This window comes from Miniopterus natalensis, chromosome 6 (assembly GCF_054644295.1).
Source record: "Miniopterus natalensis isolate mMinNat1 chromosome 6, mMinNat1.hap1, whole genome shotgun sequence".
NCBI lineage: Eukaryota > Metazoa > Chordata > Mammalia > Chiroptera > Miniopteridae > Miniopterus > Miniopterus natalensis.
In genome coordinates, this window is record NC_142086.1 from 57,089,500 (window position 1) to 57,107,215 (window position 17,716).

Below are 17,716 nucleotides of genomic sequence, written 5' to 3' on the forward strand. Positions count from 1 at the left end.
TTAGCATTCATAATTTTATCCTGAAATAACTACTGTTAACAGTTTCGATCATTCTATACTATATGTAATATCTATACATTTGATTTGGGGATGGTTAGGGGATGTGGAACTTTTATAAAAGCTACAGTGTAATTACAGTTATCTCAGAAAGATTGGACAGTAGCAGATAATATAATGTGTGTGAGGGTTTTAGATAAAAGTAGAAATGAGTAAAAGCAGGAATGGTTGGGACATGCTTCCTGGGCAAGATGGGGTGTGAACTAAAGGGTTTGCTTTGGCTGGGCAAGGGAAGCTAAAAGATGTTCCAATGAGAGGATAGTTATGAATGAGGGTTTGAAGCTTGAGAAATAAACTTGGCTTTGTGGAAGCCAGAAAATGTTGACTTGATTTTCGTGGGAATGCTTGTTTGGATATTAAATTGGTGAAACACATTAAGGCTTAGTAACCACAGGCTTCTTTTAAACACAGGACAGAAAGGTTTAAATTGGAATTTGTGGGCAGTGGGGATGCACTGAAGATTTTGATGATGGCAGTAACTTCCATTTAACATAAGCTTTCAGTATGTCTGGCATTGTGCTAAGTACTTTACATACACTGCCACATTTAATGTTTAACAACTTTATGAAGCTATTCATTCTTTCATTCAGTAATGCACCACCTGCCGCGTTCAGGTACATAATAATAGAGTGCTAGCCATTTTTTATCCTTACTTTGCAGATAAGGAAACTGAGGCTCAGGTAGGTTAAATAAGTTACCCAATGATTGAAGTGAGTTTGTTTTTGATTTTGAATACACAGTAGTTGGAGAGGCTATTATGGGCCTCTTGTACTAATCCTTTCTATTTTAGATTGGGCGAGGGAAAGCTTTGAGAAAAGGAAATGTGAATAGAGAGTAGACTGAAGAAGTGATTGAGAGCTAGTGAGGTAGGGTGAATGTGGAACATCTGTACAGGGAAATTGGCCTTAAAGGGTGACCACACATGACACTGATTAAAAATTTACAAAATATCTGTAAAGCAGAATTCTAAATAATGAAGCCCCATTTCCAACTGATTCTTCAATTTAGATTGGATATTCTTACAGAAAAATATCTCATTTTGCAGACAAAATAAATTTGTATACCTAGGGTTGGTTTCTCTATTTTCTGTATGTGGCCACCAGTTAACTGGGCTGTTATTTCTAGTTTCCTTTTCCTTTCTACAAATAAAAACCAATTAAAGTCTTTAATTTATACGTATATACTAAAAGAATTATTTTTGTTAATATGTTTAGAAATATAGCACAATATTTTGGTAAGATTAAGCAAAATGTTGTGAATATTAATGATTTAAAGGGGCTGAATCTGTTTCTTAGTTATATCCCTAGCCCTTCTGGAGTAAAAAATAAATGATATTTTGGGGTAAATATATAGTTTTGATAGTGAATCTTAGTTTTTATTGTATGGTGAAAATAAAGCAAAATAAAACTTTTATAGCTATTGGATATGTTAATATCATGGTAAATTGGAATTTTAGATTACAGAAAAAATTGAGAAGGTTATGTAGAAGCATTAGATTTAAAAATTAACATTTATTCTTTTATCTAGTAAGTATTGCATTTAAGAAAAATGTAATATTGTTTAGTGGGTATAGAGTTTTTGTTTTACAAGATGAAGTTCTGAAAATTAGTTGTACACAGTGTGAATGCACCTAACACTACTGAATTGCACATGTAAACATCCTTAAGATGATACATTTCATGCTATGTATATTTAACCACAATTTAAAATTTGTTTCTGACCTCCTCCCAAACCATAGATTATACAACACAGAAGGAGCCCTAATGTAAAATACGGACTTTAGCTAGTAAGATACTATATTGGCTTATCAATTGTAAGATATTAAAAATACTGGAAATGGGGGGAAGGGAGAGAGAGGTTTATGGGAACTCTCTGTACTTTTCTCTCAATTTCTCCATAAACCTGAAACTAAAACTAAAAACATCTTAATTAAAAAAAGAAAACTGTAATAAAAGTAAATCATAGTTTCTCTTTTTGTTTTGCATTGGTGCTGGGTGTCAGGAAATGTAATGACTTGTTTAGTTGAAGAACTTAATTAAAAAAAAAAGTTTTCTTGACAGCCTTTCAAAGGGTTTACAGGGCTGATATGTTAAAGCATTTGGCAGAGAGTAATTAGAAGATCGTAGGAGAGGAAGTGAGGCCCAAAACAAATTGCGGAGAGTGACAGTGACAGCACTGTGGTTTCTTTATAAATAGCCGTACTAGTGATGGTAAGAGCTGGTGTTTTCCATTTTTTCTCACTGACTATAACCTTATTTCTTGTGACAGTAGGATGGGGTGCTTCCTCTATCACCCTCTGCTTCAGTCACCTCCCATTTCTGATAGTTTTTTGAATCAAATTTTTGAAAGGGACTTCATAAGTCCTCTGTTAAATCCATCCTGTCCAAAATAGCATCCCTATTTGATGTTCATTTAGCTTTTCCTTTTGAACATAGAGAGACTGGGCACTTTGTTTTGGGCAGCGGTCCATGCTCTTCACAGGATACTCTTGTTACCACACAGCTCTTCCTTATTAAGGTAACATCTGTCTTTATAACTGTCATTCTTCTTTGCCCTCTGCTACAGCAAAGAGGATGTCTAACCCAAAAGATCACTATTATCCCTTCTCCTTTTTTACAGGTCAGGATTCCAGTTATTTTAACTATTCATTTGAGGCGACCTTTATTATTCCTGTTACTGTCCCCCCTGGACATATTTCTGGTTTTTCAGTTTCTCTCAGAATAGAGCTGTTAAAGCTGAGCATAATATTTCAGATGGAGGCTGTTTAATGTAGAACACTATATGGGTCTGTTATTTTTTTGTGGACTGATGATTAATTGGTCAAAAATTACATTTGTTCTTTAGCAGCCCTGTCATTTTTAGGACCATCCTGAACCTTAATTAGACTAAAGTCTGTAGGTTGTTTTCTTGTAAACTGTGTTTTTCAGTTAGAATCCTATACCTGTGCAGTTGATTAAAAATTTTTTTAACATTATTTGTTAAACATTTTCTTTAATATTTAGAAATAATTGTATAGAGTGTTTCTAAAGCATACTTTCATCTACATAATCCTCCTTGGTTCTTGTAACAACTCTTCGAGCTAAGTAAAAAGAAATCTGTTACCCTCTTTCCATGAGGAGGAAAATCCTGGTCAGAGAGGCTGACTTACTGAGGTCACAGAACCTGAGTTATGTGAGCACTGCGGCTCAAGTCAGATCTTCTGACTCAGTTTCTGCATTTTCTAAATTACTATGTTGTGCTAACTGTAGATATTTCTAAGTAAATTAAAATGTTTTGAATAGGATTTTTAATCACTCTTCCGACCTCCCTAGTGAGTTGGCAAACGTCTTGCTTCCCTTAGGGACAGTGTTTGGATCCAGTCTTAATTCATTTTCATGTTCACCTGGCACTCAGTTGATCATCTTGTATGAAATCCACGTTGGCCTGTTGATTCTATTGAAAGAATAACACTAGGATTACCTCTGTTTGCATTTTTAATTTTACTGTAAGGGCTTAAGGACTTACTCTGTGAGTATCTCAAGTTTTTGCAGTGCTGTTGTTGAGACCTGTGTGTCTCGTTTTCTCTGTATCTTCCTTCTGTTCTAACTGCTTTATGTCTTTTTGTTATTTTACTGTTGAATTCATTCTTTTCAGTACTGCTTCAGAATCTATAATTATAATTTTTAAAAATTATTAAAAAGAAATAATAGTAAGGACTCATTATTTACCAGGCCCTATTCTGAATGTTTTATATGTATTAACTCATTTAATCCTTACAACAACCCTGTGAGAGTACGTACTATTATTTTTATTTTAAACTGAATTACAGAGATGTGAATTCAGTTGTCCAAGATTAACTAGTCCTGGAGTAGGGACTTAAGAGGCTCAGCTACTCCGTTAGAGCACTTCTCTCTAGCCAGGCTGGCTGTTCACTCTGTGACTCAGATGTTGGGGCACTTTTTCCTGTGCTCGTGGCAGTTGACATTTTATCACTTTTCGGTGTAACCTGTGTGTTTCAACTCTTAATTTTAACTTATTAATCTTTTTGAGTATTCCTTTTTCACTCAGTGGTTATTGACTGCTTACTCTGAGAGCATGGTGTCAGGAGCATCTGAAGTCTGTCTGGATGAGTTTGCAAAGTGTGCATAGAGATTGACTTACACCTTTTCAAGGACAAAATAAAAAGAAATCATCTCCACTGTGTAGAGATTAGTAGGTTTAATTGCTCAGAGGTGAGAGACAGCACACCTTTGAGAAATTTCAAGTGAGTTCATTTGACTAGAGATGTAGATTTTATCTGAAGGCAATAGGAAATGAAATCACTGCAGATTAAAAAACATTTTTCAATAAACTTTTTTTTTTTTTAATTTTTTTTAGCTGTTTTAGGTTTATAGCAAAATTAACCTTTAAAAGAGAGCATTTAAATTCCCATAGTGGGGTCTCCCGGCCGGAGCTTTTTTGGGCATTTAAATTCAGCTCTACAGGCATTTACTTTTTTGCCTCTAATCTATTTTTTGAGTTATTTATGAAAAGTAAAAACATTTATAAAGAAAATGTATTGTTTATTATTAAAGTTATCTTTTAATATATGTTACTGATGTTAAAAAATATAAAAATTACATTTACAATTTAAATTCCATTTTGCCGGGAACTAAAGTTCCCTTTCGTCCGGTAAAGTTTAAGCAGAAGGTACAGAGATTTCCCATAGACCCCCGCCTTCACTCACGCATAGCTTCTCCCATTATCAACATCCCCCCGCATCATTGTCACCCAAAGTTCAAGTTTACATTAGGGCTCATTCTTGGTGGTACATTTTGTGGGATTGGACAAACATACAATGACTTGTATCCACTATAGCGTCGTACAGGGGCGTTTCACTGCCCCAAATCCCCTGTGCTCTGCCTGCTCATACTTTCCTCCACCCTCACCCCGGCAGCTGCTGGTCTTTTCATTGTCTCCTAGTTTTGCCTTTTCCAGATGTCATACAGTTGGAATCGTACAATATGTAGCCTTTTCAGGTGCACTTCTTTAGGTTTATAGCTTAGTAATATTAATACTCATTTGTTTTCCTCCATGCTTTCTTTGATGGCTTGATAGCTCATTTTGTTTTAGCACTGAATAATGTTCCTTTCTAGGTGTACCATAGTTGATACATCTGTTCACTTTCTAAAGGACATCTTGGTTGCTTCCAGGTATTGGCAGTTAGGAATAAAGCTGCTGTAAACACCTGTGTTTGTGTGGACATAAGTTTTCAGTTCATTTGGGTAAATACCAAGGACTGTGATTGCTGGATCTTATAGTAAACTTATGTTTAGTTTTGTAAGAAACTGCCAAACTGTCTTCCAAAGTGGCTCTACCGTTTTGCATTCCCACCAGCAATGAATGAGAGCTCCTGTTTCTCCACACCTTCGCCAGCATTTGGGGGTGTCAATGTTTTGGAGTTTGGCCTTTCCAAAAGGTGTGTAGTGGTATCTCATTGTTGTTTTAAACATGGAAGTGACACCAAATTTATATGTCTGAAAGCTCCACCGGAAAGCACTTCTGGTTCTTTAAAAGGAGTAGTGGCAGAACTACAGAGAGAGACTGGTTATGAAGCTGTTGCAGTGATTTAGCTAGACATGAAGAAGCCGCTCGTGTGGGCCTTGCCAGTGGGATGGAGGGTAGAGAGAGCTTCAGTTGGGAATCTGTGATGAGAAAGGAGTTTCCCTACCATTCTCAGCACACTTAGGGGATATTTGGAAGTGTAGGGGATGCTTGTTGGTTGTCATGATGACTGAGGGTTCTGCTGACATTAGGGGGATGCTGAACGTCCTGCCGTGCATAGGACAGTTCCTCACAATGAGAAGTTTCATTGAGAAACGGGAGGGTGATGACACTTATTGAGAGAGATGGAATGGCAGGGATGTGGAGGAAAGATGAGTTCAGTCTGGGCCCTGTTGAATTTGAGTTTTTTATGGCTACCCATTTGAAGATGTCTGTAAGCAATTAGATGAATCTAGAAAAATAGAGGCGTTTCAGATTTAGGAGTTGTTAGAGATGGTGGAGCATGTAACATGAAAAAAAGGTAAAGGTTTGAAAAATCTGAGGGAAGTGGAAATGGTTATTGCTGACATGCGGTCTTATAGAGCACCAGCATTTAATGATCAGTGGAGGAAGAGGAGCCCGTAACGAGAACACGAGGGCTAGAAAGGACAGAGGAAAGTCAGTAGTGTGCTATCATTAAAGCTGAAAGAGGTGACAATTCCGTCCAGGAGGTGTGCTCAGTTCTGGCAAATATGGCAGAGAGTGAAGTGAATTAAGGACATAAAGGTGTTTATTTGGCAACCAGAAGGGTCTGGTAACTCTCCAGAGATTACTTTCAGTGGGGTGAGTTGTAGCGGTGGACACTAGTTTATAGAATTAAATAGTGTGTAGGAGGTGAGGAAATGGGGCAATGAATGCAGATCACAAAAAGGTCTCTTTTACAGCCTCAACTTTGAAACGTCACACATGCACTCTTACTCTTGTCAGAGTCCTCTGTTAGGTATTAACTGACAGTGGGCATTTATAGGTGTCTCATGACTTGCGGTTATTTGAATATTTCATTGTTTCTCATTCTTATTTTGTAAAGATTAATTAAAAGGAAAAAATGATAACACTAGTGACAAGCTTAGCTCTTATACATTTAATGCATTCGGAGTGAAGAAGGAAATCATTAAGCATATTAGTAACAGCAGATCTTACTCTGTTGGCTAATAACAGCAGTTTTACTCACTGCTCTTGAAGCTTGACAATATGTGGTAAAGAAAAGAACAAAATTAAAGAACCTGGAAGGAATATTGTGTATAGAGCTTTACAGACTGCAAAGATTAAGAAGGAATTGTGATTAGGAATTGGTGTCATATTTCTATTCTCTTAAAAGGTGGGGATCTGAGTTTGACTTCCAGGCATGTTTTGGGAGCACATTATGTGTAAAAGTAGAAGACTCCATGTAACCAGATTATATCTGTGAAGGGAAGGAGAAAGAAGGTAGCTAGTAAGGTACTGTAAGACCCAACAAAGACTTTTTAAAGATAGGTGATAACCTGAGCATGTTTCTTTGTGGAGGGGGGAAAGCCAGAAGATGGCAGAGTTGAAGATGTAGGAAGAGAGGAAAATTAGCAGTAGACAATAGACAAGATTCCTTGAAGGGGCAGGATGGTACTGGATCCAAAATAGTGGTGTTAGGGGCTTATCCTTGGATAGGAGGGAAAAAAGGCACCCTTTGCATTGAATTTAAAGGAAGAAGTAATGATGGATTGGAAGGTAAGGACATTTGCACATGGAGCCATAGGAAGTGCGTGCATTCCGCAGCCTTGTAATGCCTGCTGTGTGTCCAGTCTGCCAGTTTGGGTATGTGCTGTTCCTGTCCTTAAAGAGGTTGAGATCCTGGGAAGATGGATTTTTTTCCTTATGGCCTTTCTATATTTTTCTTTGAGGTAGGATGTGAGTCTTTCTGGATACTTCCCTAGTCTCTCATGATTCCTTAGATTATCAAGAGTGGTTTGGAGCCCAGCCAGGCGTGGCTCAGCGGTTGAGCGTTGACCTACGATCCAGGCGGTTGGGGTTCGATTCCTGGTCAGGGCACATGCGCAGGTTTTGGGCTCGATCCCCAGTTGGGGGCGTGCAGGAGGCAGCCGATCAATGACTGTCTCATCATTGATGTTTCTCTCTCTCTCCCTCTCCCTTCCTCTCTCTGAAATCAATAAAGATATACTTAAAAAAAAAAAAATGATCCCTTCTTAAAAAAAAAGAGTGGTTTGGAGATTGTATCTAAAAGGACTTTTAAGTTACTTGAGATGTAGTTTTTTCTGACCTGGAGATGTAAGTTTACTCATAAAAGCTTCATATTTCCTTAATTGCTTTAGTTCCTTGAAAGAGATCATAGGTCTTTCTCTCTGTCATACGACAGGAGTAGGTCTTTGTCAGGTGGCACTATTGCTTCTTTACCCTTTTCTGTTCCAAACCCAATTAAGTGGTCATTATATCATTTAATAAAATTTTTAAAACAAATCTTTATTTTAATTTTTAAATAAAAATTCTTAATAGTCTACTTGAGGACAGGATCAGACAGCTAAGCTAACATCTGGAAAATTGGTTAGGATTGTGGATAGCAATTGTTTGCCTTACCACCTGTAGGTGTACATTAGTGGTTCTCATCTGGGGGCAATTTTGCCTCTCAGGGGACCTTTGGCAATGTCTGTATACATCTTTGGTGGTCACCACCTAGAATAAGATGGGGCTGATACTGGCATTTGGTGGTTAGAGGCCAAGGATGCTGCTTTTGCTACAATGCATGGGGCATCCCTCCACAACAAAAAATTATCTGGCTCAAAATGTCAAGTGCTGAGGTCGGGAAACACTGGTGTACATTAACATTTGAGTACTTACGAACTAGTACTTATGAACAAGCATGCTTATTTACATTATCTAATTGAAACTTCAGAAACACCCTATGAGGTAAGTGGTATTCTTCTGAAGGGACTGTTCATTGGTGATAGAGCCAAGATGCAAACCTTGGGCTTACTTCTTAGGAAAATTTCAGTATGTAAGTATTTAGGACACAAACTTTTTTTTAAGGCTATCTTTGGTCTTACCTGTTTTTTTGTTATTTTAAGGACAAATACTCATGGCATTTGACATAAATAATTTGTTTTTAATATTACAGATCTAGAAATGGCCATTGCCTACTGGAATTTAGTGCTTAATGGAAGATTTAAATTCTTAGACTTATGGAATAAATTTTTGTTGGTAAGTTCATGTTTTCTGCAATTCCTTGTTTTCTCTAAAATTTTGTTTTGTTTGAAAATAAATAATTTAAAGCATGATTGACTCATATCAGAACATATAATGAGCATAGAATGAGAAATGTGATTACCAGAATTTCTATGTACGAGTCGGTTTGCATTCTTGTATTTAGCATCATCTGGACTGTTTTTTTGTTTTTTCTTAAAACTCTTTTTAGTGATTTGGATTTTTTTTAATAGGAACATCATAAACGATCCATACCAAAAGATACTTGGAATCTTCTTCTAGACTTCAGTACAATGATTGCAGATGACATGTCTAATTATGATGAGGAAGGTAATGAAAAGTTTTACCCTTCCAGTTTTCTGGGGTTTTTTACCTGCCATTTTTTCTCATATACTTTTGAACTTCCTGTCTACTCTGTTTTTCTTGGAGTTGGATTTCTCTTTTCTGAGCTTTTTTTGTGCTCTTCTGAATGTATGAAATGCCTTCATTCTCTTTAACAATCTATATTCTGTTACATTAAATACCAACTCAGTAGTCAGATAAGGCATGAGTAATTTTCATTCATGTTTGAAATTTTCGGTTTATTTTAGGAAACCTGTTCTCTTAGGAAATTACTTTTATTCTTATATGTATCTGTTGTTATGTTTGTATTGTCTGTGAACTTGAATAGTAAGTACACTCCTGAAGTTTAGTGACTGTCTAATTTGAAATGTACTTCAGCTGCTGACTGGAGTACTGTTGGCATTTGATAAATAGTCACCGATGGAGCGCTTTTCTGTTACTCATGTGAAGTTGACGCTACCATCTGCCGCCTGTTTTTCCAGAAGTGGCAGCGAGTTAACACTGATTTCTTCACACATACCTAGTCCCACCGTGAGAATGAACAGGATGTGTTTTTGAGATTGTTGGATAGACAAAGGTATTCTTTGAAAAATCTCCGGTGACCTTCACCTCCTTAAATTGTCCTGGAGCCATTTAATCTAACCAGAGATGATGTTATTTTATTCTCTTTGTTTTCATTGTAATTTATAGTCTTCACTAAAAAGTAAGGAGTCTAATCTTGCATGTGACTGATAATTGTGCTGTTAGGCCTTACACGAAACTAAAGAACTTTCTGATTTAGAGGTTGTACAGAGGCATGCATGTGTGTTAATTTAAATTTTTTAGTGATTATCATGAAATAGGATAGATTTCAATACTTGCTATTAATTTGCTTTGTAAGATTTCCACAAAGTGCCTGAAAATTTGTTTCTTCCTGCCTACTATGCTGTCAGCACTGGCAGCATGCCAGTATACCATCGCTATTCCTGAGGCTGCCAGTTTTGACCACATTACTTCAGTGGCCTGACTTCAGTGGCTTTCAGAAAACCATAATATTATTGACAGATTATCAGAAGATTATTTTTATCATTCAAGAAATGATCAAGTGTTGGAATAATAGAGCAGAGAGAATACAAGAAATACTTTAGGTAGAAACTCTAAAAAGCTTGAATTTTGAAAGTCCTATCAGTGGGAATATTTATAATGATATACTTTATTAAGTGGAAGGTAGTTAAAAAATACAGGAATCTATTAAAAATGTTAGTCTTATTTTTGCTTTTCTTTCTTTCCTTTCTCCCATATATTTTCCCCCCAGGAGCATGGCCTGTTCTTATTGATGACTTTGTGGAATTTGCACGCCCTCAAATTGCTGGGACAAAAAGTACAACAGTGTAGCACTAAAGGAACCTTCTAGAATGTACATAGTCTGTACAATAAATACAACGGAAAATTGCACAGTCAATTTCTGCTGGCTGGACTGAACTGAAGATCAATCCTCGTAATTCAGACTGAGGGTTGAGACAAAACTTTAAGGATACATCTTGGACCATGTCGTATTTCATTCTTCTAATGGTGGTTTGGGCTTGTCTTCTAGTCTGGGCCGCTCTAACCATTTATAATTCCAACATTGTGGATTTCATCATATCTGTGGACCATCCTAGTTTATTCTCCCATAAGTCTTAGAAGCTTTATGGTGATTATTTTGAGGTTTCCATTCTTGCATAAAGCACAATGCTGTCTTCATCAGAAAACAGTTTGGCATAAGAATTAAACATGAACATCACAAACAGTTTATAAAAACTTCTTAAATATATGCTTTGGGCTAGTTGCAAAGACTATGCTGATAGCACTTCCAATGAGAGTGATATATTTAAGTGTACCGGATCTGGAATGGTGTTTTGGTTTGGGGGATTTTTTTTTTCCTGGCAAATCACATGTATTGTTGATGTGAGTAGAGAATCTGATGGAAAAATGTCAAAATAACCAACGTGAAAAATTTTTAGGATAACTTCGTGTGCCTACCTGAACATTTTATTGTGTTTCAGACCCTCGATTTAAAAAGGTTCCACAGAACTAGTCTGCTTATCTTACCCATGTTTATATATAGTTGTCCTACAGGGAGCTTCTGTTTAGAAAATGTCTGCATAATGTTAGATTCTACTCCTGTCTACATTATGCATTACATAATTGGATTTCATTATGATTTTGAAATGCTTATATGCCTGTTGAATAAGTTAAACTATTTAATTTGTTTTGAATGTTTTAGACTGCTACACAATACAATATTCTAAATTTAGGCATGAGGGTTTATTTTTTGTTTATGGTTTTGGTTTTTAGCACACTATGGAACAAAAATGAAATTCTCTTAATTTATAAGAAGATAGGAATTAAATTTTGAAAATGGTTGTGATGAGCCATGAAGTTCAATCCTTATAGGTACTGCTCTTTCAGACAAATAGTCCATTTTTGATGACTTCTTATTTTGTTGAAATTGCTTTAACTGCTAATCACTGTGGTTGCCAAATACTTCAGGAGCAGAGATTTCCAAGCATGCACTTGATGCAAAATACCAATCTGGCTTCTATTTTCGTAAATTATTCAGTCTCTTTACTGTTTTTGTTTCACTCAAATTTGATATTTTCACATCAAAGCAGAATTCTCTCTTGTATGTATTATTTTCACTACAAGACCTATGAACTGCTTTTATGCTGAAAATGCTGATTTCTCTGTTCACTTTCTGACACACGAAGAAGGGTTTATTGCTTTTTTAAACATTTCTATAAGGTAGGTTAAAAAATGTAAAACTTCAAATATTGGATGCCTATGGACTTGAGCAGGAATAGATTTTGCTTGGTGTATCCAGGCACTCTCTAAGGTCTAATTTTGAAATTATCAAAGGAATGTATTTCAGATTAGCAGTATGTTTTAGATGTGGAAATGATTTTAAGAACAGTGACATATTAAAACTACTTTTTATTCACATGATTTTGAAATTGACTAGAAAGGCTTCCCATAGATCTTATATTAATATTCCAATCATATAATTCAAGAATTACTATTCTTCCAAAAGAAAACTTTGAAAATTTCTATTTAGGTTACTGGAATTGGTTAAAGGAAGAAAAAAAGAAGACTCCTGCTGCTTTCCTTTCAAGTATTTCCTGATTTCATATTTGTAAATATAAAGAGGAACTTCAATTATGAAAAAATTTTAAAGATATATATGTACTATTTTGTTTTCTGTCTTGAAGATTTTGAGTTATGGTATTGTTTTCAGATAGATTAATTCGAATATGCTGTGTCTTGAAATGAGATCCCATTAGCTTTCACCCCCCAAATATAAATTGTTTTTCATAAAAGTCTGATATTGGTTCATGGCCTAGTGCCTTGGGTTTTACAGACTTTTTCTTTTAAATGTAAGACCTTTTCAACAAAATAGTATTTGTCATCAGTTTGGTACTAAACATTTATAATTACTGTGTAATTATAAACAAAAATACGTAATCTTTGAATATAATTATGTAGCATAAAAGTTAAGGTTGTTCACTCTATGATGGCATCTTAGAATTAAACAATACTATTACTAGGGCTGAAAAGAAGACTGATTTAATGTGGTATGATTACTCTGAGGATAAATGTCTGGTTACAGGGAATATTCTGTACTAAAAATGCTTACACATGGACGTGTGTGTGAGTGCGTGTGTGTGAGTGCGTGTGTGTGTGAGAGGTTGAAAGAGACACGCTCACACACACACAACTTGAATTGCTTTAATTCGTTAGTGTTTCCATCCTCATTCTGGTAAACTCCCCTTGCTGATTCTTTGTTTTAAACTGAACCACAGGTACAGTTTCCTTTTTGCCAAAACAGGTACACATTTTAAAATGTAATGCTTTTTAAATAGTAAAGTGTATAAAATTAGAAGTACCCACATATAAAAATCTGGAGATCAAGATTATCTTTAGTGACTATCATCTGCATATCTCTGTAAGTTCAATTGTGTTTCTTACAATCCCTGTCATACTACCAACAGAGGCAATAAAAGCTTCAGTGAAATTGCCATGACTAAATCTTTTCACATATTATTTCAGTGTAATATTTTTAAAGACTAAAATATACCTGAAAACTTATCCAGGAAGAATAATTATTCATGGAAAGAGCATTGTAATGGCAAGTGTTAGGGAGAAAAGACATGCCAAGTCTTGTTTACCACATTTAAAATGTTTACAACTATACTGGGCTGCTTTATTTAATTAACAGTACTGTAGTTGTGTAATATGGCATTGTAAGTATGTGTTCTTCATTAGACTTTTTAAAAGTTTTAATGAGAGAAAGTAAACGTAATAAAATACATGGGAAATCTTTTATATAATATCCGTACTGGGGAATTCTTATTTAAGCAAGGTATACTATTTTTTCCTCAGAAAGACTTCAGTGAATGAAGTGTTCATCTATTTTTTATTTGATGATAAGAAGTTGGAGTAGTTGTAGCTAGTTTAACGTGCACTTTGCTTAGATTTTTTAAAACATGTTACTAAGACTACGTATTGTAAACCACCTGTAACTTTTGCTTATGAATGACAGAAGTTAAACCTAATGAAAGAATTTTGGAATAAAAAAGGAAAGTGGTGCTGGGGAAACTTATTATAGTTCACAAAGTATGCCTTTGTAAACCTGAATCAACTTTTAGCAAGAATTAATTTATGTAGTTCTAAGTGTTAAATTGTGTATATTTAATAGAAAATACTTATTTGGCACCTCAGCAGTTTTCTTTAAATGTTACTTTATACTTTTAACAATATGATTTATATTGAATACATAGATGTTTTGATAAGATTTTATCAAATTTGATAATGTAATGATAAAATGTTTTAAAAATGTGAACTATTTAACGTATATCTTAATAATTGAGGACACAATACCTGGATTGTGATTTCTACATAATGTGATAATTAGGGTTCAAATTATGGCTCATCATTTAATTGATTATAAACGAGTATATTTCTGAACTCTTTACTTGCCTCCATTTTTACAATCATATAGCAATAATTTCTATTTATAGAAATGTGAAGTTCTGCATCACGATACCTTGACCTTTGATTTCTGAGGGGAAGGGGTTTGTATTTGACAGTGAAGTTAAATTTGAAAATTCCTAATAGGACACATCCCCTTTTCCAGGCTTATCTTTACTGTTTTTGCCATTTTGGTTGAATAATTGGCTGGATTTGTACCTGGTTCTGGAGGCAGATAGTGCCCTTGTTGTTGTTGTTTCTTTAATCTCATAATACGGTTACATCAGTGGTTTTCCCAGAGCATTCTTGCCATCTTTCTTTCTTCCCGGCCTGCTGGGGAATTGGCAGTTCCTGCTGACCAGCAAGTAGATGTGGCAACTTTCCACCAGGCTCGATGTTTTGTGTTAATGTGGCTTTTGACTTCTGGTTGCCTTTTTTTTTTTTTTTTTTTGGGTAAATCTGTCTTAAGTAAGGCAATTATGATGAAAGGTGCACAGCATTTGTAGTAGATAAAATTCCTGAAAGTAATGTCTGTACTTAAGGAATTTTAAAGGCATATCATTTTGTGAATCATTATCATTTTTAAAATTGAGATTCTGAAAAGTGTATTTTTAATTTAAGTATATCCAAATTTTTCTTGTAAGTTTTGCTTAAGTATGTTTTGTTTTGTATTTCTGCTGTGCAGAAATCAATGCCGCATGTCCTAGAACATTGGTTTTCAAGCCGTGCCTTAGGGCGGCTGTGTTTCTTGAGGTTGGACATAGCAGGTAGGCTGGCTCATCTTTCACGTCAGCTGTAGCTTTTTACTTTGTTCCGTGTAGAATTTGCATTGCATAGGAGATTTGGGGGTGGGGGTGGGGAGCGGGATGGGGTGTTTGGTTTAAAAAAAATCTTTTTTTAAACAGTTGGCTTAGAGGGAAATCCTCTTTGGCAGATTTTTCAGTGGAATGGAAAGAGATGGGATCAGACTGAAATGAAAGCTGGCCTGATCATAGAAGGCAGCACTGCTTTGAAAAGAAGAATCTATCAAATAAGTTTAAAGCAAAAAAGAATTTGAACCAAAATAAAAGAAAGCTTGATTTGAATAAAAAAATTGAAACTTAGAGGCAGCATGTGAGTGGCTTAATGGCCAAACAAAAACCAAAAAAGGATAATATTCATTTTATATTTAGAATGTATATATGTATTTACTTAAAATTTTATTTTAGATTATGAAATATTCTAAGAAAACTTTGTATCTAATGGGGAACTTGGGCAATAACAAATGGGGTTTTTACTAAAAGGAATATGATAGAGCATAAGCTTGGGGGAAAACCAAGTGGCTAAGAGGAAAATGCTAACGTAAGCTGTAGATAGTGACTTGTTAACCTTACACACCGCTGAAGGAGTGATACGTGATCAGTGAGGTTTAGCGATGTATGTACTTGGAATCCTTTAAAAATAGCATGTTTAGTTTTTAAACAAGTGCCAATAATACTCTTAATCCTGATAGTATATTAGAATTCATTATATTGAAGTTATATGAAATGCATAGCCTGTCAGCCAGAGCTTTAGTCATTCCTAAGACTTCGTTGTGATGGTACTTCAATAGTTTTATTGAAGTATAATTTGCACACCGTAAAATTCACCCATTTTAAGTATATGATTCAATAGTTAGTAAATTTATAGACTTGTACAGCCATCATCGCTGTCTAGTTTTAGAACATTTCCATTGGCCCATAAAAGTTTCCCTCATGTTTCTTTGAATTTACTGCTGCTAGCCCCAGCCCTAGGCAACTACACGGATCGGCTTTTATAAATTTTCCCTGTCTAGAAACCACATATAAATGAAATTAATACAATTTGATGTCTCTGTATCTGGTTTCTTTCAGTTGGCATATGTTTGAGGATCATGCATGCTGTGGCATACACCTGTGCTCGGTTCCTTTATGCAGTGTTCCACTGTGGGGACGTCCTGCATTTAGTTTCTCTCCACCAGCTGGACATTGGATTGTTCACATTTTTGTTCTTAATGCTATGAACGTTTCATACATGTCTTTGTGTGGACATATATTTTCGCTTAGGTGGATTCCTAGGAATGTAATTGTTACATTGGTTGGAAAATTTATGTTTAAATTTCTAAAAAACTGCCAAACTGTCTTCCAAAGTGGCTATATCATTTAAAAATATTCCTACCACAAAGCATAAGGGTTGCAGTTTCTCCACATTATTAAAACTTGTGGGTTTTTTTATGGTAGTCATTCTGGTAGGTATGTATTTCAAGGGTGCAGGTTATATCTAGCTATCCTACCTCGTGTGTCTATTGGATGTGCAGTTTGGGTATGAGGTGGCCTGAGAGGTGTTGTAAAATTACTTACAGTAGATACGCACTTTCTTGAAGGTAGTATTTTTTGTAGCCAGTGAGGGGCAGTTATTACCCCTTCCAGTGGGAGCCCTGGTCCCTCAGCGAGCTCGGGTGGGGTGGCCTGCGTAGGCGAGGAGCGGCGCGGAGGGCTGCCTTTGTGCCGCTGCGTCGTGGTTGGTGCGGCCTACCCGGGTAGCCTGTCACTCGTATTAGCTAAACATTGCGCAGGTAACTGCACGATACGCCACAGCCTCATCAAGTTTCCCGGAGTTCTTGCTCTGCCGTAACTGGGAATTCTTAAATTTGTAAAAATTTAGTTGGTGGTGGTTAGTTGGTGCCAGTTACCTGTGTTCTTACACATAGTGGACATTGCAGTAGTGTTTTTTAAATTTTAAATGGAAAATTCCAGATATACACAAAAGTAGAATGGTATAATGAACCTACTTCAGCATGATCAGTTCATGGCCAGTCTTGATTTATTTGTATGTCATCCATCTTCCCAATCCAGACTTATTTTGAAGTCTTAGATAGCGGTTGCTACATATGTCTAAAAGATAAAAACTCTTACATAAAACCAAAATACTAGTAATTATCCAGTCAGTATTTTAAATTGTCTCTGTGTGTTTTTTTCCAGTTCAAGTTAGGAGTCAAAGAAGGTCTATAACGTTGCCTGTAGCTCTAATCTTTTAACCTGTGGGTCTCCATACCCCCACTCCTTGGCTTGGAATTCATTTGTTTGAAAAGCAGTGGTTGCTTTAAAATTTTAAATATGCAATTTATAATTAAAGTGACATTTTATATACTTAAAATGTATTCTAGAAAATATTTTCAAAGTTAATGAAGTGTAGTATAAAATACTGTGATAATTATATCAACATTCCACTAATTTAAAAATATAATGGGATTTGTATGCAGAATATGTAAAGAGCTTTTATAACTTAACAAAAAGACAATCCAGTTTACAAATGTGCAAAGGATTTGAGACATTTCTCTAAAAATGATACAAATGACCAGTAAGCATATGAAAAGATTCTCAACATTAGTAATTAGGGAAATGCAAATGAAAACTACAGTGAAATATTACTTCATACCCATTGGGATTACTTCGATCAAGAAGACAAGTATTGATGAGGATGCTGACAGATTGGAACATTGGCGGGACTGTAAAGCAGTTCAGCCGCTTCGGAACAGTTTGGCTGCTGCTCAAAAAGTTCAAGTTAGCACATGACCCAGCAA

The 17,716-nt window shown here is 35.6% G+C and overlaps 1 protein-coding gene across 1 annotated transcript in view; it reads left to right on the top strand.

The window, feature by feature from the left end:
* The window catches only part of DCUN1D1 (defective in cullin neddylation 1 domain containing 1), a 30,107-nt gene extending 15,974 nt beyond the window's left edge, over positions 1–14,133 (top strand). The window contains exons 5-7 of the mRNA XM_087818289.1: positions 8,723–8,805; positions 9,042–9,138; positions 10,445–14,133. Coding sequence (XP_087674415.1) covers positions 8,723–8,805; positions 9,042–9,138; positions 10,445–10,524 — 260 coding nt within the window. The 3' untranslated portion in view covers positions 10,525–14,133. The remainder of the gene's footprint in view (positions 1–8,722; positions 8,806–9,041; positions 9,139–10,444) is intronic.
* Positions 14,134–17,716: the final 3,583 nt, after the last annotated feature.